Raw genomic sequence first — 22341 nt, 5'->3', positions numbered from 1 at the left:
GTTTTGATTACGTGTTTATTTTCTAGGAATTCTAATAATTTGTAAGTGCAATTAACAGTAATAGCTGTATGACTTTCTGTGCATCCTGGGAATAGTGTTTGCCGTATTAACCATGTGACCAAAAACAGAGGTGTAAAGATTTATTTAAAAAAAAAAATCAAACCCTATGAAACTTTTAGAACTGGAGTTTAAGTCAGAAACCCACTGTGGGACGGGCCGAGCCTGGCCCAGGTATTCAGAGGTGCTGCCAGAAAAATTCAAAGGGGTGGGCAGATAGGGAGGCACTGCTGAGCTTGGGATGGTGCATTAAAAACCAAGTCAAAACAATTAAAAATGTTAAGTTATTAGAAAAATACTGCAATAGGAGTTAGGTTTGTTTTATTTGACAAATTACTAAGATCAAAAAAGACACTTTTTAACAGACCTGTTGAAGTGATCCACCCCAAGACCCATTAGTTTGTTTAAAAGGTCCTAATTGAATTTAAATAACCATATTGTTTGTAGCTCTCAGTGCAAAGTTGCTGACAGAATTAATTTTAACAACCACTGATCAGAAAAGTGATCCATGTGTTATGAAGACAAAAGATGTTGAAAAAAAAGAACTTTTATTTCTTTGAAATGTTCATACAAAAACACATTTAAAGTTTAAGGCATATATTGCACAAACAATTGAGTTTTTAATATATATATATTTAAAAAAGAGAAAAAAGAAAAACAAGCGGGTAAATCATCCCTCAGTTGAAGGTTTAAGGCACAGCAGCCAACCATACTGCTACAATCAYTCATGATTTAGAACACAAAACATGAAAAAAATGAACTTTCTAAACTTGTTTGGCTGAATAGGAACTACAGTTTGAGACCAGGCTTTTACTAGTACAAAACAAACAAAAAAATTAAAAAAACTAAAAAAAATACAGTCTCTCTCCAGCGCCAACATATTTACATCAGCACATCTTTCTCTCTCGAGTCAGTTTAAAATGAAACAAACGTCACTGTATAAAAACCATTAGCTGGCTTTTTCCAGTATCACAACCACAGAGGCATCATCACAGTGTATCTATGTAGTACGGACTCAAACCTCACTACAACACACCACCCATGCTTAATGTCACCTGTGTAATATGATGTATTAATGCCCGCTATTCTACCTGGGATTTGCAAAAKAAAAAAAAAAAAAAAAAAACACTAAATTGATCTCTTTATACTGGCTCACACATACAAAGATGTAGTGTTGAAGAGTTTCCTGGACTTGTTGAAATGTCTGTATTATAATAAAACCTCCAACAACTTAAACATGTAAAACATAACGGTTTGAACTAAACAAGTCTGCTACTCTGGTGAACCTGACACTACAAACAGTTTGTCTAACAAACCTACTACAGTTTTAATCAAAAGAAAGCTTCCCGGCTTCCCTCTACACACTGTTACGGTCAACAATATATATATTGTGGTTCATCCTAACAGTTTCACAGAAACTACAGCTTTATGGATGATCAGAAACTCTACTGAAACTATCAGAGAAATGTGTGGAAACAAACAATCGTATCTCCTAAATGTGCTACATTTGTTTTGTCAAGAACCGGCACACACGAATTAACCTTTTTCACAAAAGGGACATTCAATTATATATAGATATATAAAAAGAAAAACACTTTAAAGGCCCCAAAATGTCAGGGAAATATCGACATAAAAAAGGGGATCAGTCAAAGAAAGTGTTCTGCTAAATGTTTCCACTCACTTCTGGGACTCTCTCTGTGGCAGAACACAACTTACACACTGTTTGTAGCAGCCGCGCGACACAAAGGGATTTGTTTTGGACATATTAAGAGGAAATACTTCAAGTTTCTTTGTGGAAAAGAATTGGCAACCAGAGCTGGTGGCTGAGGGCACGTACGGAGCAACTGAGACGACAATTCATGACGACAAATAGAACTGCTCAGCTATAAAAAGACAGGACGATGGGGGAGATGAGGGGAGAGTGAAGTGAGTCATTCAGACGAGCTCACTCAGTTTCCCTTCTGACAAGTTTTACTAAGATAAGAACGAAAAAATAAAAGGAAACATGAAAACAAGGACAGAGACGTATTTAAAACAGTAAAAATCTCAACCACACAACCAGGGAGACCAAGCGAACCGTTGTTTTGTTCTGGTTCTAATAAAAATATAAAATGTCTTTGTATGCAGAGGAGGAATGGATGACGAGCAACTAGCCAGCGTGGTTTTTGTGCAGCGGGTGTTTTTGTACAATCCATAAAGTCCAGCACTGCTACGGAACTCTGCTGAGCTAACGACTARGCACATTTAAACTTTGTACAAGAAATACTTGCCCTCTTGTTCATTAAAAGCTCATTCTTTTCAAAGTGGGGCTTAATGGGAAGTTGCGAACAATTAACATCTTACCTGTTGTAGACGGCGCTTTGAACAAACTCAGTTTGGAGAAGGTTTAATTAGTGGAGACTAATGATCCTAATAAACAAACAAAAACAGTTCTGGCCAGATTCATGTTGGTCACATTTAGTTTAAGTGAAGATAAATGTGGATTCTTTACTTTTAAGCATCTTTAATCACAGAAATTTATGGCAGATTGCGAAGATTATTGTTTCAAGATGGCAGTAATCTACTTTAGTCTTTGCCCCACTGCTCATTAGCTCATAGATTTGATCAGAACGATGCTCCGTTTCTCCAAACTGAGGTTGATCAAGAATCCATTTACAACATAACTAAAGCTTTTTACAAAACCTCCAGACTACCCTTTTAATGCAACCCATTTAAACTCTGGAATGACATCAAACTGTCATGAAATAAACAACTTTCACCACTGTCAGTGTATCAAACGTTAAAGGTTTTGTTTCTAAATCCTATAATTAGTGTACTTTCTGATGTGCAGACTCAGGCTACAGGTGCATTCTCCCGTACAGAGCGTGGTCCAGTTTACCAGGGTCTCTGTCCACAGTCCACCCTGGACTTTTAAAACCCCAGCTGCGCAGACTAGTTCACAGGTTCACTCAACGTGTGCCTGCTGTGCTGCGGCCCCCACACAGTGGTAATCGGAGTCTTCATCACTTGCAGGGCACTGGCCGGCCTGGTGTTAGTGTGAACCACGCTCCAGACGCTGGGCACCACGGCTGAATTCCTCTGAGAGGCGGCGCCGCCGCCGCCTGTGGAGGAGGGCTGCAGAGAAGGAGGGAGCTGGGAGCCAAGGCCCAGATGAGGTGCGATCGCCGACGAGGCCGGAGTCGGGGCGGCGGGGGCGCGCCCCGGGGTAGGAGCTGGAACTGCAGGCGATACGGAAGACGAAGCGGGAAATATGAACGGCGCCGTCGCTGGGATGGAGAGCGCTTTGTGGAGCGGCAGGTGAAGTGGGACTCCTGCAGAGGCCAGATGTGAGGCTGCAGCTGGAGGAAGGGCAGCAGCTGCTGAGGATGAACCCTGGCTCGCATCAGAGACCGAGCGGGGACCTGTGGCTCGCGGAAACACCAGCGACTCTGAAACCGGGCTCGCTGTCGGCGCCGATGCGCTCGCAGGACGTGTTGTGGGAGGTGAGACGGGGGTCGAGGCTGAATGTAAGTGTGGGGTTGGGCTGGTGGCTGGAACTACAGCTGGTCTCTGAGAATCTGGTTGCCCCAGGGCGAAGGCTGACAGTGGCACTATGGTTGGGAGATGAGCTGGGACGAGCGCAGGCTGGTTTGGGTTGGGTGATCTAACAGAGTCCATCACTGAGGGGGTCCATATGACTTTACTCACTGGAAGAGGAGGTATCCTTGAGCCTGAGAGAGGTGCAGCGGCAGCTTTRACCGGTGTTCCAGCCGAGTCTGGAACGGCCATGGCCTTCTCCATCAGACGCTGCACTCTGGAAGGATCCATGATTTGTTCGTCCGGTGGCGGGGTGGTGCCTGCGTCGCTGCTGTAAGCGCCGCACGTTGCGTGGGCCGCCTCGGTTTTTAAAGTGTCCGTGGGTTTGCTCTGGCCCTCCTGCTCTGCCGCCCGCTGCAGGGCAGCGTCCACCAAGAGCCTCAGGTCACTGAAGTCCTGCGCGGGGTACAGATCGGGGGGAGTCGGGGGAGGGGTATTGAAGAGGCCGCCGGTGGAGGGAGCTGCCGATGTCGTGCCGCTGAGAGAAGCCGCATGAGCCCCCTGTTCGTCCACCTCCCTCAGAAGGCTCCGAGTGTCCAGCTTCATCAGCGCCTGGACTGAGCCCTGCTTACCAGGGTAGCCCGCTCCCGTCAGAATAGCTGTCGCGGTGTTCCCCAAAAGACTCAGGTCCAAAGTAGGGGCGGAGCGAATCACCGATGGACGCTGCTGCGCCGAGAAAGTCGAGGTATTTATTTCCGGAGAGCTGGCTCCGCCTCCATTAGACGAATGGCCCTCAGTTTTACCAGTGACCTTACGGGAGATGGTGAACTTGGTGGGGTCTTTGCCGTCTTTGCGTAGCAGGTCAGGGAGAAGGCGGCGACGTGCGTTGATGAACCAGTTGCATATCTGCGAAAGCAAAGACAATTTGTGATATAAATTATAAACTCGGATTCTTCATTATATAAACTAACATTATGTAAAACAGGCACGGGCAGTCCTGGTCCTGGAGGGCCGCAGTACTGCATGTTTGACTTGTTTCTCTGCTCCAACACACCTGGGCTTCTGCGGTACGGAGGACCAAAACTGACATAATTAGAAATAAAAGCAGAATTATATGAACCACTAAATAAATATATTTAAAATGCACCAATTAAATTTAAAAAAGGGAGAACTTTATCTCCTGTTTTATATTTTAATTGACTTCCATACATATTTTTCCAGCTTAGTTCCAGTAATTTAGTCTATATATTTGAACACATAATTTAAAATTTACTGTTTTTCAAAATATATACTAACTGTTTTTCCTTTTAGTTGTACATGCATTTGTGTGTCTTAAATTAGTTGTAACATTAGACTTTATTCAATAAACATATTTTAACTGTAAAATAAAGACTGTAAAAATACTGTAGGCTGTTTAGTTTTGTAAATTTTTCAAAATATATTTTAACACAGACGGAGCCATTTTATTTACATGCAAAGCATTCTGGGTAAATGATGACGTGGATAGGTCCTCGGTGTGAGCGAGCTATATCCACCCTGAAGATTAATCTTGAACAATATCTGATGATCGACTCTTTTAAATGAAACCAGAGAGCGTTGACAGAGAGGAGAAGGTAGAAATGACTCAGTCTGTAACTGAAAATATGGATGGAGGACAACAGAGCTGCTTCATGGAAGAACCTCAGCTTAGCCTGTTAGCTTTAMCATTGGCATTGACGCTATTACCATATATGTAATTAGCTCAGTGCTACACATTCTCCTCTCGTCACTGAGGTCCTCCATCCACATGACAGAGAGGGGAACGCAAAAATGACTCAGCCTGCAACTGAAAATYTGGATGGAGGACCTCAGTTTAYKTTHTTTGTCGCACTAGCACCGAGCTAATACATATAAGGCAATATAGCGTCGATGATAACGCTAAAGCTAACAGGCTAAGCTGAGGTTCTTCTTCCATGAAGCAGCTCTGTTMTCCTCCATCCATATTTTCAGTTBCAGGCTGAGTCATTTCTACCTTCTCCTCTCTGTCAACGCTCTCTGGTTTCATTTAAAAGAGTCGATCATCAGATATTGTCCAAGATTAAACTTCAGGGTGGATATAGCTCGCTCATACCGAGGACCTATCCACGTCATCATTTACCCAGAATGCTTTGCATGTAAATAAAATGGCCCCGTCCGTGTAATATATTTTTAAACTTTTAGTTTAAAAATTATAAAAACTAATCATCCTACAGTATTTTTACAGTCTTAATTTTACAGTTAAAATATATGTTTATTAAATACAGTCTAATGTTACAACTAATTGGGGATCCCTTTAAATGTTTATACTTAATTARGTTTATTTTATATTTATAATATTATATTATATTATATTTTTCCAACAAGTCTTTATTTCTATATGCTACATGCTTGTGCTMCCTTAGTTTAGCTTAAAGTTTAGTTTAAAACAAAGGCATGGAGGAAAACATTACCTGTGCATTTATTTTTTAACTAAACTTTAAGCTAAACTGCAGCAGCACAAGCATGCAACACGTAGAAATAAAAAGACGGACAAAATTATAAAAATAATTCAACTTAAGCATTCAAGAGACAAATGCTTGTTCAAGTAAAAAGGAAAAACTATGTGAAAATACATATTAAAAACATTAAAATTTAAATTATGTGTTAAAAATATATAATTTATTGGATCTAAGCTGGAAAAATAAATATGAATGTAAATTAAATGATAAAACATGAGGTAAAGTTTTCCTTTCTAATTTATTTGATGCATTTTAAATGTATTRATTCATTTAAAGGTTCATTGTTCTWTTTCTGCTTTTATTTCTAATTACGTCAGTGTCGGGCCTCCATACTGCAGAACATGAAGTGGTAGTTCAGTGACTGAATCAGGTGTGTCGGAGCAGGGAAAATGTAAAAAATGTAGGGCTGCGGCCCTCGAGGACCAGGATTGCCCAGCCCTGGTCAAAAATAATGCAATAACTGACTTTAATGTCAATCTTATTTTCATCTTTGTTCGACTCACTCCCTCTACTGGCACATTAAAGAAGAACGGAGGACGACGGAGCATTCAGACAGCTGGCAATAATGAGGGTCTGAGCTCAGAAATGCTGAGCCATGAAGAAAGCCAAGGAAATGCATTCCTCTGGATTGACTACATAACTAGAAAGCCTGCTGCCTCCAACTGCTCTGTAATCTGTCTGCGTGCCGAGAGGGAAAGAGGAAATGTCTACTACTGATGCAACAAAGTGACAAAACAGGACCAGGATGGTGTTATTCTCAGCAGCACAAAGCAGTGACGGCGTCCAATCGCTGCTTTYCTTTTAGACGTTAACGACTCTAATGTGACAGAGTTCCAATGAGGAAAACTATAAGTTTTGCAAGCCTGTAACCAAYTGAATGAAGCAAAACAATAAAACCATCAGAAGGTAAAAAGGCAGGTAGAATTTCCTCTGCTGGGGTCTGRCAACAGAGGCCGTCGCTCACCTGTAGCACAGAGAGCTTGGTCTGGCCCGACAGGCTGAGTTTCTCCTGCTCGGACGGGTAGGCGTTGAAGCGGTGCTCGTAAAGCCAGCCTCGGAGGATCTGCACCGCCTCTTTGGGAAGGTTGCCACGGCGACGCCGCTTCCCCAGGAGCCCCCTTCCCGACAGGTCGAGCGGGGAGCCATCGTCGCTGTCCGACACGGCCGAGTCGTGCTCGGGGCGATGGTCGTCCTCCTGAGCTGAAAGAGGACAAAATATAAATCAATTAAACAAATTACACTTCAAAATATCACAAAAACAATAAGTGCTTCTAATCAGCAGATAAAATCATCATTAGGTTCAGTGAAATGTTTAAAGGCACTAAATGAAACCTTGATGGTGTTTTTAAAATAAAGGATGCCATGTGTGCAAAAAAATGAGGGGGGAATTTGTGAAACAAAGATCAAACAAGTAGGATACTTTTTTACATAAAAGGTACTGCAGAATATAAATGTGGCGCCGTGTGTACAAACAACAGCCTTTTAGTTAGAACTTGTGTTTTTCTGTAACCCACCGAGGGTCACTGGAGGAAATCTCCCCACAAAATGGAGCATGCCTGATCCCAGGGGTGGGCCACAGAATGCAGTAAATGTCTTTCTGTGGGGCTGGGTGAAACCTGACCCCCGGGGGCAGCGCCTGTCCTCACAAAGGAGATTGTGTGCATATCAACATCCTAGCAGTCAGTGGCCCAGGAGTCTATTGACCACAGAAAGGGGGTCCTTTTTTTTTTTTMTTGGAACCAAATATACTGGGGGAGGTGAATCTGATCAGTCCTCTGCAAACCTGGACAGCAATCAATAAACTGGAAATAATCTATATTAAAATGCATGTTAAGAAAACATTGTCCATCCCTTAGCTTTAATAATAGTGCACTTTTATTTTAAAAAAATAAGAAAAAATAAAGAAATGTCGTTYTTTTTTCACTACTAAAAACTAATTATGATGCACATTTGATGATGGAGAGATTAGTTCATTAAATTTAATTAACCAGACTCGTGTATTTTTTTTTCCAAATGTTATAATAAAAATCAGCATAACGATAGTGCACAACAAAGATATCTTGCAGTGTAAATAAAGCAGCATATTGAAGCTGCACTGAGTTCATTGTGTCTGCAGATCTGTGAAGAAACGTGCTGTACGTGCATCTCTCCCAACTCCACACAGTCTGGCTGCTCTGCTTTCATTCATGTTTATAATAAAACCTTACAAAAAAATATCTATACAAAGTGAACGTGGTTCAGTTAAAAAAACAATTCGGAGGCAGAAGTCCCAGCCATCAGCAGCAGGATTGTAAATCACACAGGCTGTCAAACAGGCCCAACTTTTTGTTTACAAAATGCTCCCCCTCTTTGTTTAGACAAGTAAATAAATGTGTGCAGCGGGAAAAGCTTTGAAACTCCACTTTGAACAACTAAAAGCTCCAATTATCCCTCAAAACAATCTGCTAAACTTCCTCTTTTTTAAGTTCTCACAGATTAAAATCAAATGTTGGGCATTTGAATGTGGTTAGCTAACACCAGAAAAAGTTGCAAATAAATAAATATATAAATACAGTTTCCTTTGTCTGAGTGAAATGTTACAGGTTGCAGTAAAAAAAAAAAGGGCACATTGAGACGGACAAACCTCGATAAATGAGCCATCTGGAGCGCACAAAGGAGGCAGACAGAAAGACACAGCCTCCCCGCATGTCGCTCCGCCAGATGGACAGCACGCCTGCCTCAGGAGATAACTAGCTGGCTAGCTGTGCCTCCCTCCTCCTCCTCCTCAAATTTAAACACAAACACGCGCTTGACACAAAAACCCTCACACAACCTAGAGTCAACAGGGCTTCGCGAGCAACACGCTTTCGAGGGTCCTAAAATGTGCCCAGCAGAGATAAAAAATAAAATAAAATAAATAAAACAAAACACGACCACACATTCAGGCGCTCACCTCGTTTCAAAGCTTTCATTCTTTGTTGATGGGGCTCGCGCTTGAAAACGCGCAGCTGTCCAAGTTGCACTACAAAGAAGGAGCCAGTCGATGGGCTGACTTAGCGACACTTTCTGCCAAGACTCTGAAGGTGTAGCGATATTCTCACCGGCCTTAAAACCCTCGACGTTTACGTTTCGCGGCAGGGAAAAAGCTTCCACGTTTCCATTGCAGTCCTCGCTTGCTGCCAGGATGAATGTTTCTGTATTTTTTTCCTGTCGTTTGCTCCGTTTTTTTTTTTTTTTTTACCTGCAAGCAGCAGCAGCGCCAGCAGCTTTGCCAATCTTGACAGTCGCAGTGAAATAGTCCCGCCTTCTTGGCTTCTCRCGGCCAATCAGATCTCAGGATGACGCCTCCTGGAAAGTCCCTAGCCAATAGCGGCGCCCGCTCCAGACAGCGGTCAGACTCCGGGTTGTTGTGATGGACAGCAGAAACATTTCATTCAAAATATAACGCAGACAGTCATTGAAACTGTTTTTTTTTTCTTGCTGCTATGACTAAAACCAAAGAGTTGAAGCAGTGTCGATTCAATATAAAGTAGGAAATMTCCAATATAGTTCGTGACTACTTCTGGAAATGGTTCATGTGATTTTACATAATGTGCTAAATGTTCTGGTTACATAAACCATAATCTGACAAAYGTGGCTAAAACTGACGTTTATCTGAAGTTTTTCCGTAAATCATTACATTAAGACTTTTACACTCTGTCCTCTTCTATTTTGCTTATTTGAATAAATTGGAAGATGATTATAAGCTCCAAAAGAGCAGCTTTTGAAATCAAAACAAAGATGAAGTATTCATTTTTGTGATAAWTGCAATGAAAGCTACCTCATCATTCTAAAAAACAGCAACTATACAATAATAAAAAAAGTACAATCAAACTTTTTGAGAAAGTATTTTGTGCATTTTATTGAGCCTTGCGCCTCTGCATTATGCATGTGAACAATCTTGATAGTATAAATAGGTCTACAGCGTTGTAAAAGATGACAGTTTTACTGTTTTTATTCCTATTTACAGACAATAAGAAGCACAATGGGAGAAATGAAAGATAGTGTCATATCAATATCAAAGAAACTRTCTTTTTACTCTGTATTGCACATCCTTTAAATATTACCAGTGTATAGTGAACAGGAATCCAGTTGTTTCATTCACTCATGCACAACTTTTTGTCACTTGCACTCAAATCCACCAAAAAAAAAAAAAAAAAAATCCTATATAGTGGTGTAATGAACAGAATCTAATCATTAAAAGATGTGCTTACTTTCAGAAAATATTTGAGACACATTGCTACATCTGATCTCTGCTGGCACGAGCTCAGCCTCGGCCCCTTCACCCAGTCCCACCTTTCACTGTCTGAAGAGCAAAGCAACGTCAGAAATCACTTAATTTATCTGTTCTTTGCAAGCAGGTGTTCAGAAGGATGTGTAGACCTTGTTCTTTTTTATAGCTCTGTAGGGACAAAACTTTTTTAAAAATGGTCAACTAATACCTTTAAAAAGGGGTAATTGCACTAATATCCAAGAACAGAAAGAAAAAGATTTWGATCAAATCCACTTTATAAGTTTATTTTCCTCTAGTTTAGGATCTCTAAAGCTGCTTGTTGCTTCGCTTACTTTAGTAGAGCAGAAGGCAGACATTTTTAAAGATTCAAACTAAAAGAAAGAAAAAAAAAACTTTTCAATATTATAAACTCAACCAACCAAAGCAGATTGCTGCTCTGTTTGAGCTGCAGGCCAGGCCRCCCACTCTGCCCAGGAAACTGCTGTGTGTCTCAGCACTAGCTGTGTGTGTATACTGGAGAAAAGCATTGTTTATATGCATGAGATAAGCTTTGTTTTGTCTCTCTGCGAGCACGTCGCTGACATGTCTTGGCATTTCACACATCCAAAKGACAGAAAAAGCAGAAAAGTGTTGACTTTTAGCTTCAAACGGTTAGCTCGGATAGCAGCTTTCTGTCCCGTGTATTAWTAATAATAATAAAAAAACAATACCACAATGTGTTTTATTTGCATTCAGTACATACAGTTTCGTAGTGAGACTGGCTGTAAAACAAACAAATGGAGAACAGAAAAGGACTTGTGAGATCAAGCAGCAGAATTAAAACCTTAAAAGGTCGCAGTACAGAGTTATAGAAATTCAACCTGTTTATAGAAATCACCCACTAAAAGCTTCCTTGGTTAACATTGTAAAAAAAAAAAAAAAAACAGGACAAGTTTATGTTAAAAAGACAGCTTGTCAGACAACTTATTTTCCCCACTGACAGTCAGAATTCAAATTGAGCCAATGGCCATGTTTATGTTAACAAAAGGCTTTCAGGTGCTAATGATGCTAACCGCTGCAGTCAAATGGAAAGAGGGGGATTGGTGGCCATCAGGGATAAGCTTTTCACACCTCCGAGCCATTTTCTTTCCTACACCCACAGCAGGCAAACACAACTGACAAACAAAAGCCTGCAATCAAGAGAAAGCTAATGGCTAGGCAAGTTGAGATTAGGGGAGAATGGTCATGCTTTTTGACTTCATAACTACAGGTTTAATAGTGAGAGAGAGAAAGGAGCAGCAGTGTAACCAGCCAGGACAGTAAAGTTTACATTTGCTCACCACTTGGAAGAAAACCATATGTGAGTGGAAGACAAGTGTGAGAAATACAGACACTGTTCAAATGAGATTATTAATTGTGTTACTGTTTTTGTATATTTGACTGTTCAAAGACACCCCACACTTTTTTTGGGGTGTATGCTTTAACACGTATGTTGCAGCTTGAAGACATCAGTCGACGAATGGAGTAGTTTTTGTCCGAAACATTTATTTTCTTTTAGCTCAACACAGAATATAAACTGGCTCCACACACTCACGGGGTCCGAGTAAAAGTAACGTTCAAGAGACGCAGGTTTCAGAACTTTTCCACATGGTGCGTTCAGTGCCATCCAGTAAATACCAGTACTCTCAGAAATGAGCAATCTAGCTAAAACATACACCCCCAAAAAAAGTGTGGGGTGTCTTTGAACAAATACACAAAAACAGTAACACAATTAATAATCTCATTTGAACAAAGTCTGTATTTCTCACATTCTCCCTCACTTAAGAAATGTCATCCTGACATTAAAATATACCCAACAATAAATTACATGGACATCACTGTTTAACCGGTTACATTACAACCTTCTCGGTTAGGGTTAGTCACTGATATTGAGCAGGTTGTGAAAACAGACCAGCCAAAGGAGGAGACCACAGACTTTGACTTATAGTACACTTGGARAACCGAGTTTCATAGAGYGAACAGTGTTCACTAAATGTGTTACTATTCAGGGCTATTGGCGGCCTTGGTAAAAAAAACAAAAAAAACCTGTATTGTTTACACTTTGTATTCTCACTTTGGATTGTACCAAATGTGCCTAATAGAGGTAAATATGGTGACACATAAGAACTGAAGGCCGAATCTGTGTGTCTGAGAAACAGGAAAATGTTTTGTCAGAAAAACAAGTGCTCAAACAGGGGAGGGCAATTAGTTTGGTCAAGTTTATTCATTAAACATTGGACTTTAAAAGGCTAAACTGATTACATCAGGAGTCTACACAGCTATAGTGCACGGTAGTCTGGGTAACTTAAGAGAAGGTTGTAATGTAACAGGTTAAACAGTGATGTCCATGTAATTTATTGTTGGGTATATTTTAATGTCGGGACGACATTTCTTAAGTGAGGGAGAATGTGGGAAATACAGACATTGTTCAAATGAGATTATTAATTGTGTTACTGTTTTTGTGTATTTGACTGTTCAAAGACACCCCACACTTTATTTGGGTGTATGTTTTAGCTAGATAGTTAATTTCTGAAAGTACTGGTATTTACTGGGTGGTTTTGAACGCACCATGTGGAAAAGTTCTGAAACCTGCATCTCTTGAACATTACTTTTACTCGGACCCCGACCGCAGCAGAAGCACCGTGAGTGTGTGGAGCCAGTTCACATTCTGTGTTGAGCTAAAAGAAAATAAATGTTTTGGATAAAAACTACTCCATTCYTCGACTGATGTCTTCAAGCTGCAACACAAGCCAGCTTCAGTGTGAGGATCTACTATGCAGAAAAACACAAATCCTCCTGCACTGGACTGAAAGTGTTTTTTTTTTTATTCAGACCAATGCTGCAGATGAGACAGGAGACTTTGTAATCACAAACAGGTCAGGATCAAGACATGTAAGCACTGTCTCGAGTCGATGTCACGTATGAATCTTTCCATAAAGTCAGTTRCTGGAGCGGGGCAGGGGGAGGGTTCAGATCCTGAATGTTTCAAAGCAGCCGTAAAAGGATGGGCGGTTCGGTTTAAGCTTCCGGCCGTGTGAGAATCCAAAAAATAAAAAAAGTTAAATCTGTATCTCATACGTCACTGCYTCTAGAGTCACACTTCTTCTGTCCTCATGGATTTCAACACAGTTTGATTAAATAAAACAGAGAAATCATCTTTGGCTTCTACAGTCTTTAATGGAGGAAAAAGCATAATTGAATAAAATCTGTGATGCTTTAGTGACAGTGATGTTTGTTGGGTAATGAGAAGCAAAATTTAAAAAATATTGGTGGGTATTTAACCTGCTGCATGACCTCCGTTTATAGGATTTCTTTGATGCTGCWCAATAACTTTTAAAAAACTTTTTAAAAGTATATTTGGAACAACTATCTCTTAATTATGAACTATGAATGTTATTTCATGGGAATAAAAACAAATTAAAAGAGACTCAAAGGAGTTTAAGATATTGCCCTTACAAAGATCTACACATTCTGAAAGCTGAGACCCTCACTCTTGGATAACATACGCTTTCATTCAAAACCAGTAAGAAACAAAGTTTCTCACCAACTTTAAAAATCTTTGACACAAAACATTTTGCAGGACAAAAACGAGAATTACTTGCAGGGAACTAAAACAAAACCAAAAAAAAAAAAATGCTTTAAGCCTGGCTTTCATCTTACCAACAATAATCAGATTACCCTGATTTGAATGGAGATTTTTTTTTTTATAAATCAAACAGGTATTAAATAAAAATAATAAGGAAGACATACAAGGGTGAATTTGTGGTGTGTGCAATTTGCATGATGGCCACAAGGTGGTGCTGTGCAAGCTACAAGATGGCCAGTGATCTGGGAAGAGAGTGGGCGACAGAAGAGTTGATGTTTTTCCTTCTGTCCACTTAATAAAACTTATAGTCAAGATACGTTTTCAAACAGTCTTCACAAAATATTTTTAGCCTATAAGTGACATAATAATACCTTCAGAAACCTTTTTTTAATATTATCAAGAATAAGTAGTGACAAAGTTCATCGACTGAGGTTTTCACTGGCGGCCTCTAGTGAGGAATCTCCTGCTTCATAGATTGTTGGGTCCACAAAAAAATAAAAATCAACATTTTAGGTTTTAATCAGGACCAGCCTATATTTGTATGCAGTGCGTTAAAACACAAACAAACGTCCACACAGCATCTGTCCTTCATGTCTCAGTATCTGTTTTAACCCTCCCCGCCACCACACGCACTTATCTGTCCGTTCTTCCTTCTCGCTCATGGTTTCTCTCTCAGAGGCGGGTTTGGGCCTCGGGGACGTAAATTTCGATGCTGTCCGCGCTCTCCGTGGCCGAGTTCTGGCGAAAGGAGGCGGCCTTCTTCGCAGCCAGCAGGCGCTTGCGAGCCTCTTGTCTCTGCTTTTCTGATGAGGCCGATGAAGAGGTGGATGAGTCGGCACTCTTCTCCCGGCCGAGCGTCGGTCGTCCCTTACCAGGTTTCTTTGACGCCGGAGCAGTCGCCTTCTCCTCGCTTGGCTGAGGAGTGGATACGTGGGAAACATGGAGGGAGGGCAGAGATAAAGGAAAGATATCAATGAGTAAACTGGGTCCATACATCTTTTTTTGTCCATTTGTCATTTTATTTTTTGGCTAGATTGGTTCTTTTTGGTGTGTAAATTTTTTTACATGATTTGTTTTCTTCGAGTCTTTCATACGCCTTTTAAACTAATATAAACATTTTTTCTGTCACAGARTCCCAATCAAATTGCAGTATTTGAATAAATTAACTGATATTAGATTTATGTTTTCTACTCCTTTGTGATAAAATCTGCGGCACCCATCTGGTGACATTGGATAAAAAAATATTGTGTGGCCACGAGATAATAACGAGTGGCCATGAGATGAGTTAATGCAGTCATTTCCATGCAATTATATGTTGTAGCTACAAGGCACTGGTGATGACTGGAGTTAAGCTCAACACTCAGGCTCCTCTCTCACCTCGTGCATTTGCTGCAGAAGGAGTCAGAGTTATGTTACGTTCAGGAACACAGTAAAAGAAATCTGTTTCCCGACACACATGGCGTTCAGTGTCATCTCATAAATACCAGTACAATGAAAAATGAACTGTTTTTATTGAACCATGGAGGTATGTTATTTGGATTAAACATACATAAAAAARGAATAAATAAAAATAATAATAATGTGTCGGGTACTTTTGAACAGCTGAACACAAAAACAACACATTCATATAAAATCTGACTCCAACAATGTCTGCATCTCTCACAAAGAGACACGACAGCTCAAAAATGATCTTGTGGCCACGCAAAAACTAATGCATGGCCACGAGTTATTTCATGGCCACAAACGATTATTTTTTTCATCTAGTGTCACCAGACAGTCTCTGRATATATTCCTTCAAAATTTCATGTTTTAATGTTTTCAATTACAGTGGGGTGTGAACGTTTGGGCAGCCTTGTTAATTTTCCTGATTTACCTTTATAAATCATTGATTGTTTGGATAAAAAAAATCAGTTAAATATCATACAGGGGACAAACACAGTGATATTTGAAAAGTGAAATGAAGTTTATATGATTTACAGAAAGTGTGCAATAATTGGTTTAACAAAATTGGGCAGGTGCATAAATTTGGGCACCAAAAAAATAACCTTAACTCAATATTTAGTAGCTCCTCCTTTCACAGAAATAACAGCCTGTAAACACTTCCTACAGCTTCTAATGAGAGTCTGGATTGTAGCTGAAGGTATTTTAGACCATTCTTCTTTACAAAACATCTCTAGTTCATTCAGGTTTGATGGTTTCTGAGAATGGACAGCTCTCTTTTAAGTGACATCACAGATTTTCAATAATATTCAGATCTGAGGACTGAGATGGCCATTCCAGAACGTTCTACCTTTTCCTCTGCATGAATGTCTTAGTAGATTCTGAGCAGTGTTTAGGGTGGTTGTCTTGTTGGAAGATCCAGCCCCGGCTTCAGCAGCTTCAGCTTTGTCACTGATTCCTGGACATTGGTCTCCAGAATCTGCTGATATTGGTTGGAATCCATGCGTCCCTCAACTTTAACAAGATTCCCAGTTCCTGTACTGGCCACAAAGCCCCACAGCATGATGGAACCACCACCAAATGTTACTGCAGGTGTTTTTCTAGGAGTACTGTGTTCTTTTTCCTCCATGCATAACGGCCCTTGTTCTGCCCGAATAACTATTTTAGTTTCATCAGTCCACAGCACCTTATTCCAAAATGAAGCTGGCTTGTCCAAATGTGCTTTAGCATACCTCAAGCAGCTCTGTTTGTGATGTGGGCGGAGAAAAGGCCTCCTCTGCATCACTCTCCCATACAGCATCTCCTTGTGTAAAGTGTGCTGAATACTTGAACGATGCACAGTGACTCCATCAGCAGCAAGATGATGTTGTAGGTGTTTGGTGCTGGTCTGTGGGTTGACTCTGACTGTTCTCAACATGCTTCGCTTCTGTTTATTGGAGATTTGTCTTGGTGTTTCTCACAGTGGAGACTGAAAGCTGAAATCTGTGAGATAGCTTTCTGTATCCTTCCCCTAAACCATGATGGAGAACAATCTTTGTTTTCAGRTCATTTGAAAGTTGTTTTGAGACTCCCATGCTGCAACTCTTCAGAGAAGATGCAAAGAGGAGAAAAACTTACATTTGCCCCCCTAAAAAACCCTCTCATAATTGGAGTCACCTGTTTATGGAGGTCAAGGGTCACTGAACTTACCAAAGTAAATTTAAGTTCCAATAATTAGTTCTAAAGGTTTTGAAATCAATAAAATGAAAACAGTGCCCAAATTTATYCACCTGCCTAATTTTGTTTAACCAGTTATTGCACACTTTATGTAAATCTTATAAACTTCATTTGTCCCCTATGATATATTTAACTGATTTTTTTATCTAAACAATCAATGATGTATAAAGGTAAATCAGGAAAATTAACAAGGCTGCCCAAACTTTCGCACCCCACTGCAGGTGAAGAAATTTTTCATGCGCTGTAAATCTGTTGGCTGTTGAAGGTTGATAAATATTTGTTATGCAAGGCAAGGAATGAAGTTACTGTTATTTGTAAAAAAAAATAAAAATAAAAATACTAAAATATATTAACGCATCATATTTGCATCACCATTAATAAATTGAGAATTTTCGTGCCCTAGGGGAACAGGTGCATCTCAGTATTTATAAATGACCAAAAACTGATCAGAATTAGTGCTGCTGACCTTTTTCATGCTTCCAGACTGAGACAATACCTCCTCATTCCCGCCCAAAATAAATCAGATTTGCATACACAGGAGCATACATGGCTTGGTTTCCTGCTTGACTAAACCCATCAATAAAATTGACATTTACTGGGTGAAAATGCAGAAAAAAATATGAATATTTGTTCATGTGGTTAAATGTAATTTTGTTAATGCATCCATAAAAGATGGAAAAATGTCAATACATAATATTTCAATGACAATCTTTAAAAGAGAATATCTTTGTTTCCTAGGGGCAAAAGTGAAGCAATTTATTCAAATCAGTTTTGCACAAATATAAAATAAATGATCAGAATTAGAGTTTCAGTCAGTTTTTGAAACTACCAGGCCTGTATGACCCCTCTAGAATCAAAGGAAAAAAAAGTCAATAAAAATAAATCCATGACAGTCTTCCAAAGCGTATTTTTTTGGGTCTAAAGGACAGAGGTGGAYCATAAAATCCAGGGCTAAATTATCTGTTTACAGCTTAAACAAGACAGGAACATTTAAAGATAGTTAGTCAAATTTGATTTTGCTCCCTAATCGTTTGATTCAACACTGAGAAACTTCGACAAACAGAAGACATACAATACAAGCAAGTGTTAACGGGATAAAACAAAAACACATTGAGAAGAACATTCATTTCAAGGACAGATTTCAAACAGTTGAAATGGTGACATGAATCGATGAGTACATGGATTCGACGTATCGTGACGAGGATAACATGGCAGCCAAAATATTCAGACTGGAGGACTGGAGCAACACACTCAGCTGTGCAAAACCCCCCGTCTGTTTTTGGGTGAAAACAACCACTCCACTTTGAGTAATAAGTAATGCAACTCCTGACATGATTACTAAGGAAATGTTGAAGAAAAAATAAGATGTCTGTTGTTCAACAATCTCCAGTGCTTGAATAAAAATACTTTAATAAATATGGATTGGAGAAAAATGAAGATGGCAGCGTTTGTGGGTGAAAACAGTGAATTGTGTTTACAGACAGTAAGTTTTTTTTTTTACTTAATGCAATACAAAAATAGATTTCAAATAATTTGTAAATGTAACATTTAGATTTTATGATTCAAGGCAACAAAATCAGCAAATTAAAAAAGGTAAAAAAAATAATAAGMCTTGTTCTGTMGCATACTGCAGTGTTTCACRTCCCATTAWTGGGCAACAACACCCCCTCCCTCCACAACAACTTATTTTGTACTGGGAGTTCAGCAGCTGCAGCAGTGTTTCAATCTGCAGATGGTTAAAACAACATAATCATTTGTAAAACAAACAGATGACTTCCACATAACTGAGATTYCGTTTTTAAATGAAGTGATGACATACACGGTCCTGAGGCCACAAATCGTCCCAACAAAAATGCAATTTAGCGTTTTTTTTATCATTGGCGTTAAAGCAGGAACTTCAACGCACGACAAGAAATTATGCCCATACAAAGTTTGTTTTCACCCAAAAACGGTGGACGCTTGAAGAAAAATCAAGTGATGTGACATTGCTCCACTCCACAAGTAACAGAAAGCAACAACAAATCAGCTGCAGGTGAAAAAGATATATTTTGTTTAAAGTTTCAGATAAGAGACAACAAAGAACCGGATGTTAATGAGCAAAACAGACAGAAAAGCTACACAAACATGTGAAAAAGAGCAAAAGCAAGACTGCATTCTGTCACATGAGCCAGTGCATCTTAGCCATGCTCCGCTAGAACACACACACAGACACACACACACACACACAAACACACACAGAGGACAATGCATGCTCAAAGTAGGGCTTTACACTTCAACACAAACACTAGTGTCAGCCCACTTTGAGATGATTTTTCCCCATGCATGCCGAGAGGGAGCTCTTTGACCCCTCTATGTTAGCCAGGGAAGCCTTGTTAGAGTTCATCCCACTTTGGGATGTTTAAAAAAAACAACAACAAAAATAAAAAAAAAAGAGCGGGAGAAATGATGGTGGTGGTGGGAGGAGAGAGGCCGGTTACGGCGGCTTTCCTACCCCAGCCAGGGCACTGGGCAGCATAGGTGGGAAGTACCTTCCGCTCGGGGGTCGACTGGGCAGCGGCGGATGGCGTGGACTGCCAGTCGTTGGACTTGAGGTGGTAGAGCTCGTCAAACTTGAGGCTAATGTCTTCAATGGAGAGCTGCAGCAGGTCCCAAAAGCCAGCTAGGTCCTGGGCTGTGGGCCGCGGGTTGGCAGTCACATTCTGACCAGAGTAAACAGGAAAGAGCAGAAAATACAGAATGAGGGCTAAGGAGCTGCTTTCAGATCCAGGCCTCCCTTGTGTAATAACAAATAATTTTAGGTCTAAATGAAAACATGGTGATTATTAATGCCGGTATCAATACTGAGCCTGATACAAGCATTTGAACAAGTACTCGCACTTAAGCGTCCAGACTGTCACTTTGAAAAACATCATGAATCTAATTTAGTACCAGGGTCTAAAAACAATGTATTTCTGTAATGGTGGGAAAAACTAGTATCAGAACACTCTTCATATATAATGCTCATCTTGGTGCAGCATCATATTTACAGACTTATTGTGACTCTTCTTTATCCTCACCACAAGGGGYAGCTGTATGACGATTCACTAATCGAGCTGAACCTCAAACTAAAGCAGAAAATACTGTATAATGAAAGCACTTTTGAATGTTTTCATGCTACAACTCTGCTTGATTAGCACAAAGTCAAAAAAAGTCAATAATCACCTACGATCTACTGTTCAAACAATTCATAACACTTCACTGTTATGTACACACAGAATCCTGCAGAGAAAGCCATGATCTGATCAAATTGTGTGACATTTATCGCCAACATATCATGTGCTGGTTGTTTGCTATATTTTATATAATGCAATTTTCTCTAAAACTCGTAATCTGAGAAGAAGAGCTTATTGGCTTTTTATAAGCTGCTCTTATTTTGTGCTGGTAAATCATCATGAAGGATTCTGTGGATGTGCTGCACGTCATTTCTGGTAACAGATTAGTTGGCTTTCATGTGCATGAAAGCCTTTTATGATCACAAAGCCAAGCAGCTCTAGCCAAAAACAAAGCAAACCTCAAACCATAATAGCAGTTTTTGTTTGCTACCATCTGAGCATCTGAGTTTCATGAATGTTAAGTCTGAGCCGTAGAAGAGAGAGGTACAGAATACACACCAAGTTTTGTTCACACAGGCCTCGGAACTGCTGGAACTTCTGAGACATCAGGAGCTGAGCGCTTCCCACTGCGCTGCGAACTTTCCCCAGCACTACAGTGAGAGGGAATATATATATATATAAAAAGGTTTAACACTTATTTCTTTTTTAGACGCATGATCAAACCAACAACGTGGCCGAGCCCCTGATACACCAAGACCCTCCGTGCAACTCTGGTGGCAGAAAGGCATTTAAAGTGTTTTGCACAATGTGATCCTCTCTACAGAAATGTAAGCGTATACGGATCTTTCGGTCTTCAGAATGCGACTTGTTACAAACGAGTCTGTGTCAGAGTTGGGATGATACGGTGAGGCAAGACCCRACGTCTGCAGGTTTGCATCAAAGTCGACAGGAAGAACAAAACGTCTGACAGTACGAGCGCAGACGCACGGGGCCTTTTGTCCACATAACGATCAGACGCTTCTGATAAACACCGAGCCTCAGAAGCCGTCGTGCAGTTTGCATGTACTTTGCTTATTTGCATGTGTGCTGCACGTCTCAGGCTGATGTTAAAGCACTAATCTAATCTGGCGGTTTAATCAGTTCCAGACTAGATTTGTGTAATTCTGGAGATTACAGGGCAGCTTGTGTGCGGTAACCCCAGATATTCTAGTCTCGCCCCTCCCATGCTGGGTCTGTCTATCAGGCTGATTGTTGGGACTAATGAAAAGCAGGCGACTGCAATCTGCACGAGCTAAGGTCACACAGCCACCAACACACAGGGTCATCATTTAGAATTCACTCAACACAGCAGATTTAAAAACAAAAACAAAAACAGGGCAGGCAGTGGACAATTTACAAAGCTGATTTGTTTGTTTGTGGCTCATAAAAAGACCATAAGAGCTACTAGATTTTGGAAAAGAAAAATATGTATCAAAGTGTGCTAAAACCATAATGTTGGGTTGAAGTTAGTGTTCCCACCCCGCAGCCCATCCCAGCTGCCACTGATGAAGATGACCAGAGGAAGCGGTGGTCCTTACCCTCTTCTGAGAGCTGGTTGTCTTTGGCTTCCTGCTCCATCTGCTGACACCAGCCTTCCATGCGTCCCGTCTCGGCCTGCAGCAGCTTCAGGAACCAGTGGCCGTCTCTCCGGCACAGCGTGCCCGCTCCCCCTCCCCCTCCKTGGGAGACGCCGCTGCCGCTCCCGTTCCCACTGTCCAGCCAGGGGTCCGGGGGCGGCAGAGACGAGGGGTCCAGTGCCGGGTCCAGGCTCTCGGAGAAAGAGGAGGAGCTACTCCGCGTGGTGGAGCGGTTGAGGATCTGCCTGGGTAGGGGCGGGGACGAGGTGTCGCCGGCGGGGTCGCCGTTGTCTAAAGAGTCTTGTCTGGGGGGGGGACTCGTGGACTGACTGGCACTGTTCACCATGACTTTCTTCTCAAAGGGTTTGGAGTTGTTGGTGTGGGAAACGATGGAGATGTCTGAGTCTGTGTCTTGTTTGGAGGCCATGCTGCTAGAGCGACTAGGCCTGAAACAAAATCAGGTGACATGCATTATTACAGATAAGCATCGTCTGCAAAACAACAGTTTTATATCCACAGCATGGACTAAATA

At 40.8% G+C, this 22341-nt stretch overlaps 2 protein-coding genes across 7 annotated transcripts in view; both read right to left on the bottom strand.

Annotated features, from left to right (window-relative positions):
- Window positions 1–588: 588 nt before the first annotated feature.
- Window positions 589–9450, bottom strand: tgif2 (TGFB-induced factor homeobox 2). Of its 2 annotated transcripts, none has more exons than XM_014009636.1 (3): window positions 9022–9450; window positions 7054–7289; window positions 589–4479 (listed from the first exon to the last, which is right to left on the bottom strand). In XM_014009636.1, the coding sequence occupies exons 1-3, from the start codon at window positions 9038–9040 to the stop codon at window positions 2989–2991; spliced, it is 1746 nt and encodes a 581-aa protein (XP_013865090.1). In that variant the 5' UTR covers window positions 9041–9450; the 3' UTR covers window positions 589–2988. The 2 variants fall into 2 exon arrangements, with proteins under 2 accessions (XP_013865090.1, XP_013865089.1); XM_014009635.1 differs by lacking the exon at window positions 9022–9450 and adding an exon at window positions 8713–8931.
- Window positions 9451–14528: 5078 nt separating this feature from the next.
- The window catches only part of dlgap4b (discs, large (Drosophila) homolog-associated protein 4b), a 128144-nt gene continuing 120331 nt past the window's right edge, over window positions 14529–22341 (bottom strand). For 4 of the 5 annotated variants that reach the window (XM_014009629.1, XM_014009630.1, XM_014009633.1 and 1 more), the window contains 4 exons: window positions 21771–22255; window positions 20752–20843; window positions 19630–19800; window positions 14529–14860 (listed from right to left, as the gene is read on the bottom strand). In XM_014009629.1, the coding sequence (XP_013865083.1) occupies window positions 14618–14860; window positions 19630–19800; window positions 20752–20843; window positions 21771–22255 (991 nt within the window). In that variant the 3' untranslated portion in view covers window positions 14529–14617. Of the gene's footprint in view, window positions 14861–19592; window positions 19801–20751; window positions 20844–21770; window positions 22256–22341 lie in introns of all 5 variants that reach the window. The other variant, XM_014009631.1, reaches the window with a different exon arrangement.

The sequence above is a fragment of the Austrofundulus limnaeus genome, unplaced genomic scaffold (assembly GCF_001266775.1).
Source record: "Austrofundulus limnaeus strain Quisiro unplaced genomic scaffold, Austrofundulus_limnaeus-1.0 Scaffold60, whole genome shotgun sequence".
NCBI classification, from domain to species: domain Eukaryota; kingdom Metazoa; phylum Chordata; class Actinopteri; order Cyprinodontiformes; family Rivulidae; genus Austrofundulus; species Austrofundulus limnaeus.
The sequence above is the reverse complement of the archived record's forward strand: the minus strand, read 5'-3'. Positions and strand labels throughout refer to the sequence as shown.